The sequence below is a fragment of the Bombina bombina genome, chromosome 8 (genome assembly GCF_027579735.1).
Source record: "Bombina bombina isolate aBomBom1 chromosome 8, aBomBom1.pri, whole genome shotgun sequence".
Classification (NCBI taxonomy): Eukaryota; Metazoa; Chordata; class Amphibia; order Anura; family Bombinatoridae; genus Bombina; species Bombina bombina.
The window spans coordinates 174,869,826-174,882,835 of NC_069506.1; the positions used below are offsets into that span (position 1 = coordinate 174,869,826).

A 13,010-nucleotide genomic window follows, 5' to 3' on the forward strand; every position below is an offset into this window, starting at 1 on the left:
GAGGGCACTGATTGGCTAAAATGCAAGTCTGTCAAAAGAACTGAAATAAGGGGGCAGTCTGCAGAGGCTTAGATACAAGATAATCACAGAGGTAAAAAGTATATTAATATAACCTTGTTGGTTATGCAAAACTGGGGAATTGGTAATAAAGGGATTATTTATCTTTTCAAACTAAAAATTATGGAGTAGACTGTCCCTTTTAAATGTTTATTTCTGTTATCTTTTAAAAATGAATGATACGTAAAACACCCAGATTTTCTAAATTCATATCTTAAACCCAAAAATGTTCTTTGGTAATTCAGACAGAGCATATTATTGTAAAAGATTCCAATTTACTTCTATTGCAGTAATAGTGCTGCAAATGGATATCATTTTTGCAAAACAGCTGCCATATAGAGCTCCAGAAATGGGTTTGCTTCTAAGCTAAAGTCCCTGCTTTTCAACAAAAGATACCAAAATAGAGTAAAGAGAAATCGATAAGCAAAGTAAATTAGAAAGTTGTTTAAAAATCGCATGCTCTGTCTGAATCATGAAGGAAATATTTTGGGTCTCCCTATGAAGAAATGCGCTGCTAGGAGTTACAACAATGCATGCCAAGGGATAGTGATGCATCCTATGATCGGCAGGAATCTGATAACATTAAAGGGGCATTTCTTTCATAATTCAGACAGAGCATACAATTAAGAAAAAAAGATTCCAATTTAGTTATAATATCAAATTAGCTTCAGTCTCATGTTATTCTTTGTTAAAGAGATATCTAGATAGGTAGAGTGTACATGACTGTAGCACTACATGACAGGAATAAGGTGCTGCCATCTAGTGCTCTTACTAATGTATAACATTCTTGCAAAATTGCTGCAGACAAGAGCAACACTCATGAGCTCATCTCCCTGCTTTTAAACAAAGCATACCAAGAAAACTAAAAGAAAACTTGCTTAAAATTGTATGCTCTATTTAAAGGGCCACTAAACCCAAAATCTTTCTTTCATGATTCAGATAAAACATACAAATTTAAACAGCATTACAATTTACTTCTATTATTTATTTTGCTTCATTTTTTTAGATATCCTTATATGAAGAAAAAGCAATGCACATGGGTGAGCCAATCACATGAGGCTTCTATGTGCAGCAACCAATCAGCAAAGAATATCAAGAGAATAAAACAAATTAGATAATAGAAGTAAATTAGAAAGATGTTTAAAAATGCATTACCTTTCTAAATCATGAAAGAAAAAATGTGGGTATCATGGCCCTTTAAGGAAATGTTTGTTTGTTTTAATGTTGCTTTAAATGTAAATTTCCCATATACATTTCAATAAACTGGATGGGAGTAAAAGAATACAAGAAAAGCTCAGTTGACTGTAGAATGGTGGTTTTAATCACTGGTACAGGCCCAGTTTTAAGGGCTGGTTAAACAGTAGAAAATGACGTATTACAGGTTAAATTAACGTAATGAATCCATGGCTGCCTAAACAACGGTAGGTGTTTTAAAGGGGTTACTTTTATTTCTATGCCTAATATATACTGTATATACACAAAATGAATGTAAACTTTAATGAATTGAAGGCCAGTATCAAAAAATACTCTTAAAAACAGGGGCACTTTAATTCATTAAAGTTTACAAAAATGCTTATTTTTAAAAATACTTACCTTAAAAGGGATATGAAACCCACATTTTTTCTTTCATGATTTAGAAAGAAAATGCAATTTTAAACATCTTTCTAATTTACTTCTATTATCTAATTTGTTTTATTCTCTTGATATTCTTTGCTGAAAAGCATATCTAGATATGCTCAGTAGCTGCTGATTGGTTGCTGCACATAGAAGCCTCGTGTGATTGGCTCACCATGTACATTGCTTTTTATTCAACTAAGGATATCTTAAAAATGAAGCAAAATAAATAATAGAAGTAAATTGTAATGTTTTTTAAATTTCCATTCTCTATCCGAATCATGAAAGAAAGATTTTGGGTTTAGTGGCCCTTTAACGTTATGATAAACATAACGCTGATCCTCTGCCCGCATCTCCTGCTTTCATTAGCATATCAATGATGATCCGGCTTCCTCCAATCGTTGCGTTTCCCCACGAGCTGGACGCCAAAGGGGGCACACAACAATTGGAGGAAGCCGGAATCGCCATGGTTCTGGTAAAGAAAGCAAGATTTAAGCACTGGATTGCAAACAAACTGCTTGTAAAATAAATTATATTTTAAAAGCAGTAAAAACCGTCAAGTTAGCAGAATTTGCATTTTGTAGCAATCCAGGGACACACCCCTTTAAAAAAGCATCTGGAGTATTATCTCCACTGCTGTGCCCAATTGGGGACATATATAAATGAGCTACTGCACTCACTGTGTTGTATGTTCCAGAGCCAGAGTTTAGGAAACTGGAAACATTTTTTTTACACATTAATGGAACAATTGTTTTGGAAATTAGATTTGGAGTTTAACATCCCTTTACATTTTAAAAGTTACTTTCAATTCCCCCATTGTGAAATAAGTTTGCCTCATTTTTGTAATCTTACTTTAGGTTCTTGGCCAGTGACTGTAGCCAAACTTTTTATGTCACTCTCTATATGGTTAAATAAAAATAAATATTAGCATTAGTATGTTGTACAGTCTTAACCACAGATTGCAGGAGATGGGGTTGAAAGACTGATATATAAAAAAACTTTCACATTATTGTGTATCAAGACACATTGTAAAATATGGTATATTCCATCTTGATGCTGTTTACGTGTCTGCATTTAAAACGGAGGTACTGTACTTCTGTATACTGTGTAGAAAATATTCATGGACGACAGTCTCAAATCTTATGTTAATTATAGTCCTATTCAAATTATTCATATTTTTTTCCAGGAAGCACAAAATTTAAACAAATTTTAAATTACTTTTTCCACAGGTAGAATATTATTCAAAATCCGAGCATTGTCCAGGGCTGGAAAACTTTGTGTAATGAAGTATCTTGTCACGTGGACTGAGAGGCTGCCAGCTGAGAGGAAGCTCGTCACCCTCACACAAATAGTCCTCTTCAATCTTTACCTAATAGATAGCAAGATATTAGAAAATGTTGTGAGAAAGAGGCTGATACATAACATAAGTAAGCAATATTGAAGATTTAAGTACTTTAAATGTTTATATGTGGGATACAGATAAATGCAATCCTGAAGTAAAGCCTTTCATTGGCTGTATTTTGTGCCCATACTGCAAAGAGGAAGTGACACTCCATTTTGTTTCTTAAAAACGGTCATTAACAGTATCATTCTTTATCTATATTAATCTACTAACTCAAAGAAACAGTAAACACACTGATATTTTAATATAAAATGCTTAATTATACATAGTAAAACAACATTGCAATATACTGTTAATTTAAGGCTGTAAAATTGTAGATTTTCTAGTCCGAAAAACGGAGTGATCATGACAGCCTTCACAGGCATAACTTTGTCATATATATCTCCCTAATTTACTATTGATCTTTTCTACTGAAACCAAACAATAGAGATTTTGTTAACAAAATGACAGTGGCAAGCCCTATCATCTCTAGACTTACTGTAAGTCCATATTGGCTCATTTTAATTTTGAAAGTGGTGGGAGAAGTTTGACCAGTGGAAAACAATTGCAGCAAACATTATCAGAATATGAACAATAATTGATAAATCTACTGGAAGACTGCAGAAAACGTAATTACAAGGTGTCCCTTTAAATTATCCATCACATTCTGCAAAGGTTAAAGGGATACTGAACTCAAAATTTTTCTTTCATGATTCAGATAGAGCATGCAATTTTGAGCAACTTTCTAATTTACTCCTATTATCAATTTTTCTTCGTTCTCTTGCTATCTTTATTTTAAGAAGCAAGTCCAGAACCCTGGACAGCACTTGTTTATTGGTGGATGAATTTATACACTAATCAGCAAGAACAACCCAGGTTGTTCACCACAAATGGGCCGGCATCTAAACTTACATTCTTGCTTTTCAAATAAAGATACCAAGAGAATGAAGAACATTTGTTAATAGGAGTAAATTAGAAAGTTGCTTAAAATGGCATGCTCTATCTGAGCCACAAAAGAAAAAATTTGGGTTCAGTGTCCGTTTAACCCCTTAATGACCAACGACGTGCAGGGTACGGCATCCAAAAAAATACAGTTAACGACCAAGGAAGTACCCTGTACGTCGTTGGTCTTTGAAAGCGGTGGAAGCGATCCTGATTGCTTCCAGCCGCTTTCCTGTTATTGCAGTGATGCCTCGATATTCAGGCATCCTGCAAGAACAGTTTTTAGCAGTCCGATGCAGAGAGAGACATTCTGTGGCCCTCTCTGCATCGGCTATCGATGGCTATGTTCGTTGGTGGGTGGGAGCTGATCCAGAGAGGCGGGATCGCGGGTGGGAACCCTACACTATGGAACAAGTTTAAGGAGGGACAAGGTGGGGCTCGGTGGGAGAGATGGTGGGAATAACAAATATTAAGTGATCTGGGAGAGTGTGGGGGGTTGGGTGTTGAGGGGGGGCAGGTACACTACAGAAAATCTTTTTTTTTTATTTAAAAAAAACAAAACATATTTGATTTCAAACTGGGTACTGGCAGACAGCTGGCAGTACCCAATATAGCGCACAATAAGGCGGGGGGGGTTAGAAAGCCGTTGGGGGGGGGGGAGATCAGGGAGGTTGGGGGCTAAGGGGGAATCCTACACAGCAGAATTATTATTATTTTTTTTTTTTTAACTTTTATTTTAGTACTGGCAGACTTTCTGCCAGTACTTAAGATGGCAGGGACAATTGTGGGGGTGGGGGAGGGAAGAGAGCTGTTTGGGAGGGATCAGGGGGTGTGATGTGTCAGGTGGGAGGCTGAGCTCTACACTAAAGCTAAAATTAACCCTGCAAGCTCCCTACAAGCTTCCTAATTAACCCCTTCACTGCTAGACATAATACATGTGTGATGCGCAGCAGCATTTAGCGGCCTTCAAATTACCAAAAAGCAACGTCAAAGCCATATATGTCTGCTATTTCTGAACAAAGGGGATCCCAGAGAAGCATTTACAACCATTTGTGCCATCATTGCACAAACTGTTTGTAAAAAATTTCAGTGAGAAACCTAAAGTTTGTGGGAAAAGTGAACGATTTTTTTTATTTGATCACATTTGGCGGTGAAATGGTGGTATGAAATATACCAAAATGGGCCTAGATCAATACTTTGGGATGTCTTCTAAAAAAATATATACACATGTCAAGGGATATTCAGGGATTCCTGAAAGATATCAGTGTCCCAATGTAACTTGCGCTAATTTTGAAAAAAAAAAATGGTTTGGAAATAGCAAAGTGCTACTTGTATTTATTGCCCTATAACTTGCACAAAAAAAGCAAAGTACATGTAAACATTGGGTATTTCTTAACTCAGGACAAAATTTAGAAACTATTTAGCATGGGTGTTTTTAGGTGGTTGTAGATGTGTAACGTATTTTGGGGATCAAAGTTAGAAAAATTGTGTTTTTTTTCCCCATTTTTTCCTCATATTTTTTTTTATAGTAAATTATAAGATATGATGAAAATAATGGTATCTTTAGAAAGTCCATTTAATGGCGAGAAAACCGGTATATAATATGTGTGGGTACAGTAAATGAGTAAGAGGAAAATTACAGCTAAACTCAAACACCGCAAAAATGTAAAAAAAGCCTTGGTCCCAAACGGACGGAAAATTGAAAAGTGCTGTGGTCATTAAGGGGTTAATGTTTTAGTTTACCTGAGCTAGAAGAGGTTCTGTAGGGAGTAGAGGTGAGGTAATCTTTTTTCCAATCTGATCTTTCTCCTCCTTGTTCTTTTTCCTCTTTTTGGCTGGAGGCCCCTCTGCCAGAGATGGGCTTTCTGGGCTCATAGGTTCCAGGTCAAGGGGCCCTCCTGGTAGGCAATGCTGAGCTAGGGCAAGCTCCTCGTTTTCTGTGGGTTCATTCTCAGAATTCACAGGAGTTGGTGTGCTGCAAAGACGATTCCCTTCATCCTGCCAAACAATGTTAATACAACATATTTATTTTAAGTGTAGATACTGTATACTTGAAGACACTCATTATCCAAACAATAATTTGGTGGCACATGTGATCTATTACAACAATGAGAACACCGTTAATACCTCAGAATATTTAGAATAAATGATTTAATAGTAGTTTAAAATAATTAATGCATTCACATAACTTCATGCACAGATAACATTCTAGCAATATTCATACATTCTAGAATGGAAGAATCTTGAGGCATGGTCTTTCTATAACAATTTGTACTGTAGATTTCTGTCTAAGGATTATATCACTATGAATAAGGGGCAGATTTGCAACCCCGTTATGCATATGGCCTTTTTATTAAGCCAGAGATAGATATGAATGGTAGGTCAGATCTTCCTGCAGGCCCAGCAGTGCTCCTGAGAACACTTGGTGATGGTTACAATTACCAAAACCAGCTATTTCAAATATAAAAACAAACACAGAGGAACAATTTCCCATATGTCTAATAATCTGCAAATTAACAGGAAACAATTTACAGTACGGTGTCGCTTTAGCTTACACTTCAGACAGAAATATCAGATGACTGAGGGGCCCCTATTATCATCAGGCAATAAAATATGTTGTTTGTTTTCACCCTGATTTGCTCACCTACCATACTGTAATGCTGAGATGCAGTGTCTCAGACAAAGCATCCATTATATAAAACAGTCATTATAGCTAATGAGTGTGCAAACATTCTAGCTGCATTAATTATAGTCTAAAACTCAAAGAATGAAATTGTGAAGGAAATCCAGGAGTTAGTGCTTTTTTTGCTGCAGTTTTTTCAGCTTATATCCCTTAAAGGGACATTATACACTAGATTTTTCTTTGCATAATATTTTGTGGATTATCCATTTATATAACCTATACAGTTTAAAAAGTATACTGATGAATACCTACTCTAGCTTGCTCCTATTTGTGTAAAGAGTCTTTTCATATACAGAGGAAGGGGGGCAGTGTCTGCTTTTTTGCTATACAGCCGCTGTCAGTGGGTGTTCCAGCTAATCTTTTCAACTGAGCTAAACTGGGAGCTTCTTAGTAAGTTTTCAAACTGTTTTATACTGGATTTTTAGATCAGTAGCTTTGCATATTATTCTTTATAGTAGTGTCTATTACATGCAGTTAAATGAAAATTGGTGTATACTGCCCCTTTAAATGCATACCTCCATGCTATTTCTTTGTTATAATGTAACTTTTAACCCGTTGTATAAAAACTGCAAAAATTTACATTTTATAACAGGGTGCACGAAAACATGCACCTTATGGTAGTGGCACCCAGAATCAAAATTACCGGCACTAATAAAGGGTTAAAATAAGAGGATGGCTCTGAGAAGAGCTGCGGGTACAGAAGAAAAAAAATATAAATTTATGCTTACTAGATAAATTCCTTTCCTTCCGGATAGGGAGAGACCACAGCTTCATTCCTTACTGTTGGGAAATACAACACTTGGCCACCAGGAGGAGGCTTAAATATCCCTCCCACTTCATTACCCCAGTCATTCTGCCAAGGGAACAAGGAAAGTAGGGGTGCCAGAAGAATAAAATAATTAATAGGGGACCACCCATAGACAAGAAAAAACGTGCGGGGGCCATGGACTCTCCCCTATTCGGAAGGAAAGGAATTTATCTGGTAAGCATAAATTATGTTTTCCTTCTTAAGATAGGGAGAGTCCACAGCTTCATTCCTTACTATTGGGAAAACTAAACCCAAGGTCAGAAGGACACTGAATGAATAACGGGAAGGAACAAAAAGGAAGAGGCGGACCCTATTCTGAGGGCACCACAGCCTGCAAAACTTTTCTCCCAAAAGCTGCTTCAGCCGACGCAAAAACATCAAACTTAAAAAGTATGTAAGGAGGACCAGGTAGCCGCCTTACAAATCTGATCCATAAAGGCCTCGTTCTTAAAGGCCCAAGAGGAGGATGATGTCCCAATGTCTCGTAAGCTAAGTGGATGACACTCCTTAACCAAAAAGATAGGGAAGTCGAAGTAGACTTCTGCCCCTTACGCTTCCCCAAATAGACAACAAACAAAGAGGAAGAAGATTGTCTAAACTCCTTAGTAGCCCGAAGATAGAACTTCAAGGTGCGAACCACATCCAAATTGTGAAGGAAGCGTTCCTTCGATGAAGAAGGATTAGGACACAAGGAAGGAACCACAATCTCCTGATTGATGTTGCGATCTGACACAACCTTAGGAAGAAAAGCTAATTTAGTACGTAAAACTGCCTTATCTGCATGAAAAAATCAGATAAGGGGGCTCTCATTGCAAAGCAGAGATCTCAGAAACTCTGCACGTAGAGGCAATAGCCATTAAAAAGAGAACCTTCCAAGATAGCAAATTGAATGTCAACGGAATGCCGAGGCTCAAACAGAACCTGCTGCAAAACCCAAAGAACAAGATTTAGGCTCCAAGGAGGAGCCCCAGATCTAAACACAGGTCTGATCCTAATCAGAGTCTTAGCAAAGGACTGCACATCTGGAAGCTCAGCCAGTCTATTGTGCAATAAAACCGACAGGGCCGAAATCTGTCCCCTCAGGGAACTAGCAGAAAGACCATTCTCCAGCCCATCCCGAAGAAAAGATAATATCCTGGCAACCTTAACTCTGTGCCAGGAAAAACCACGCTCTTCACACCAGAATAAGTAGGTCCTCCACACATTGTTGTAGATACGCCGAGTAACTTGTTAAACCTCTCTTGGCTTAGACTAAGCGTTCAATCTCCACGCAGTCAGCCTCAGAATCTAGATTATGATGAACAAATGGACCTTGTATCAGCAGGTCTCTGCAACAAGGTAACTTCCACAGAGGAGATGAGGACATCCCCACTAGATCCGCGAACCACGTCCTTCGCGACCACGACGGAGCAATCAGGATCACTGATACCCGCTCCTGCTTGATGCGGGACACCACTTGAGGAAGAAGCGGTAATGGAGGAAAAAGATATGGAGTTTGAACCTCCAGGGCACTGCTAGTGCATCTATTAGATCCACTTGGGAATCCCTTGAACCGCACCTGGGTAGCTTGGTATTGAGACGGGACGCCATGAGATCAATCTCCGGCGTCCCCTCACTTGCTGCATATCTCTGCAAACACCTTGGGATGGAGAAACTATTCCCCTGGATGGAAGGATTACCTGCTGAAAAAATCCACCTCCCAGTTGTCCACACCCAAGATGTGGATCGCTGACAGCAAACAGCTGTGGGCCTCCGCCCACTCCAGAATCTGAGATACTTCCTTCATCACCAAATAACTTCTTGTTCCCCCCTGATGGTTGATGTAAGTCACCGAGGTTATATTGTCTGATTGGAATCTGATAAACTGGGACGAACCCAGAAGTGGCCAAGCCTTCAAGGCCTTGAAGATTGCCTGTTCCAAAATATTGATTGGGAGGAAGGACTCCACCTGAGTCCACAACCCCTGTACCTTCCTGGCACCCTAAATAGCTCCCCATCCGTAGTCACAATCTCTCAGGATGGTCTTAAGAAGCATGTCCCTCGGGACAGATTATCTGGATAGAGCCACCAAAAGAGTGATTTTCTTGACCAGCTGACCGGCTGTCTGTTGAGACAGATCTGAATGATCGCCGTTCCACTGCCTCAGCATGCAAAGTTGTAAAGGTCTGAGACAGAACCTGGTAAAAGGAATCCATGCAGGACACCATGAGACCAATCACCTCCATACACTGAGCCACAGAGGGACTCAAGGAGGTCTGGAGGGCAAAACATGCCAAAGCTAGCTTGCAACGTCTCTGGTCTGTTAGAAATATCCTCATGGATATGGAGTCTATTATATTACCCAGGAATTCCACCCTGGTACTTGGGATAAGAGAACGCTTCTCCAAGTTTATCTTCCATCCATATGATCGAACAAGACTTAGAAGGGATTCCGAGAATTCTTCCGCAAGGCGAAAGGATGGTGTTTGCACCAGAATATTGTCCAAATATGGGGCTACTGCAATACACCGAGTTCTGGCAACGGCTAGAAGAGCTCCCAGAACCTTCGTAAAGATTCTTGGAGCAGTAGCTAGGCGAAACGGAAGGGCAATTAACTGGAAGTGCTGGTCCAGGAATGCAAACTTCAGGAACTGAAAGTGTTCCCTGTGGATTGGAACATGAAGTTAAGCATACTTCAGATTTATAGTGGTAATAAACTTGCCTTTCTGAATTAAAGGAAGGATGGAAATTATCGTCTCCATCTTGAAGGAAGGGAAACGGAGATATTTGTTTAAGCAATTTAGGTCCAGAATTGGGCGGAAAGTTCCCTCCTTCTTTGGGACCACGAAAAGGTTTGAATAAAACCCCAAACCTCTTTCTTCGATAGGCACTGGGACAACTCCTAAGGAGGATAGATACCGAACGGATCCTAGAAAGGCATCCTTTTCTGGTTGGTAGACATATTTGAGAGAAGGAAGCTACCCCTTGGTGGATGAGATTTGAAATCTTGTATCCCTGAGATACCACCTCCAGTACCCACGGATCCAGTACGTCCTTGAACCAGGTGTCTGAAAAAAGAGAAAGTCTGCCCCCTACACCATCCGATCGGGGGCCGCCCCTTCATGCCGATTTGTTTTCGGCGGGCTTCTTATTTGGCTTTGATTTATTTCAGGACTGAGACGGCTTCCAAGTACTCTTGGGTTGCTCAGGCTTGGAGGAGGATTGTTGTCGTTGGGATTTGTCAGAATAAAAATTAGAAGATTGTCGTCCCTTAGACTCCTTATCTTGCGGTAGGAAGGCACCCTTGCCTCCAGTAACCATAGAAATAATGGAGTCCAGGCCTGGACCAAATAAAATCTTTCCCTTGAAGGGTTTCCATTTTCTTATCCATCGGCTCTCTGAACGAAGAACTATCCTCAAGAGGTATAGTAGTACGTTTAGCAAGCACAGAGATAGCACAATCCATTATTCCAGTTGAGAGTCCGGGACCGGGACCAACTTTTTAAAAGTAGACGAGGGGGAAAGGAAGAACCAATTCTTTCTCATTCGTTCTTAATAATGTTCGCCATCTTACACGGCACAGGAAAAGTCAAAAGGAACTTTCCTGTCTAATTTAGGTATCATAGGTTCTTCAGGCAGCACGGCCTCTGGAACCTCTAATCTAGACAGAACCTCCTTTAAAAAAAAAAGCAGGAGGCTTAGACGCTAAGGACTCTGACCCAGAAAGTTCACCCTCTGAAGCTACAGAGGTTAACTCATCATCAGATAACTGGGACATAATAGCTAAATCCAATAAATATTTAGATGACTCCGGGTCAGGAGAGTTATGTTTAACCTTTCTCTTGCGTTTGTTAGAGTGAGGTAATGCACTGAGGGCCTCAGACACTGACGTTTGTAACTGTGCGGCAAAGTCCGCAGGAAGAAGTCCTTTGGATGGGAGGATTAGATGTGCTACGGGGAACTGCATGTGGAGTGGATAATGTAGCAAGGATAGTAATCTCACAGGACGCCGAGTCCTGAGAGGTAGACTGCTCAGAGGGAGCTTGTCTCCAATCTTAGACTTTATAACGGTGTTAAGGCATGTGGAACATAATTGAGTGGGCGAGAAAACCATGGCTTCCTCACAATATAAACAGGTATGATTTAGTACAGAAGGAGTACCTTCTAACATGTCAGAGTCCTCCAAAGCTAAGGTTATACCCACAGAAGGACACAAATAAAAACTTTTTTTTTATAGAAAACTGCACCTTTATACTTCCAATGGCTGGGGCACTCACCACCTCCTAGACCCAGACAGTTAACAGAGGAAATGCTCTCCTCAGGTTCAAGTCTCAGCCGAAATGGAGGAAATGAACATATACCTGTTATTACAAGTACAGCAAGTAATAGGAGCTGTGAAACACTTTCAAAAACGAAAGTGAAACTTAAAAGTGAAACCTGTTTGTTCCAGCCAAAAACACAGTCTATCAGCCCAGGAAAAAAAAAAGTCACACAAAGCAGCATGTAAATAATTAATACACTGATTAATTAACCCCAACTGTTCAATAAACCCCCTTCAGAGGATATTAACCCTCGATCCTATCAAGGTATAAAGGAGCCATACTGTAACCTTGTTATAGCGTTTTATGTGTAAAAATTGAAACAATCTTACCTCTAGGATCCGTGCTGTGGAACAGAACACAGCCTCTCAAGTGTGATAATCTTATAGCAGCGCTCCTGACATGGACTTGAGTGAGAGAAAGCAGGCAGTGAAACTCATCAACACTAATTGCTTAGGAGCTGTTAGCAGTAGTCTGGATGGTGTCGCAGAAAAACTTTCACTGCATCTCCAGACTAACTTTCATCAATACTCTCACTGAGAGGTTGACATGACTACTTAAAACTCCAGTCCTATCTCGAAGGGCAGATACCCATTTTCAGGACTCTCCTAATCTTCAGACACTTCTCTGCTACCTCCTAACGTGATGAAAGGCAAACAATTACTGGTGTAATTAGGAAGTGGGAGGAATATTTAAGCCTTTGGCTGGGGTGTCTTTGCCTCCTCTTGGTGGCCAGGTGTTGTATTTCCCAACAGTAAGGAATGAAGCCTTGGACTCTCCCTATCTTAGGAGGGAAAAAACATTGAGCAGTAACCAGCAGCTTAAAGTCCCTTTAAAATTTGGAATTTTTCTTATATATTCTGTGTAGTTATATTGCCTTCCCTATTACTGTACTATAGAAAACTGTGATTGAATAATAATAAAACAACAAAACATAGGTACTACCTACCTCAAGTAAAAGGGTGAGATGGCTTTGTCTGTAATCATCTCCATAATCATCCAAGACCTTCATCAAGCATCTAAAGAGAGAAAATATCTCATGAAATATACAGCAACTGGACAAGCAGAAACTAAATGTTTGATATGAAAATCTCAGATATTTATGATATCAAATATAGCTATATCATAGGGGCTATAAACGCTCATCCACAGGGAAAGTTACAGAAGTTCTGGAGATAAAGAGGCCTATTTATCAAATGTCTGTCGGACCTGATCTGACAGTGCGGA

The 13,010-nt window shown here is 39.5% G+C and overlaps 1 protein-coding gene across 4 annotated transcripts in view; it reads right to left on the reverse strand.

Moving 5' to 3' along the window:
• Positions 1-1,355: 1,355 nt before the first annotated feature.
• Positions 1,356-13,010, reverse strand: part of TFPT (TCF3 fusion partner) — a 32,886-nt gene continuing 21,231 nt past the window's right edge. For all 4 annotated transcript variants that reach the window (XM_053690721.1, XM_053690720.1, XM_053690719.1 and 1 more), the window contains exons 5-7: positions 12,733-12,802; positions 5,738-5,992; positions 1,356-3,040 (exon numbers count right to left, since the gene is read on the reverse strand). In XM_053690721.1, coding sequence (XP_053546696.1) covers positions 2,909-3,040; positions 5,738-5,992; positions 12,733-12,802 — 457 coding nt within the window. In that variant the 3' untranslated portion in view covers positions 1,356-2,908. The remainder of the gene's footprint in view (positions 3,041-5,737; positions 5,993-12,732; positions 12,803-13,010) is intronic.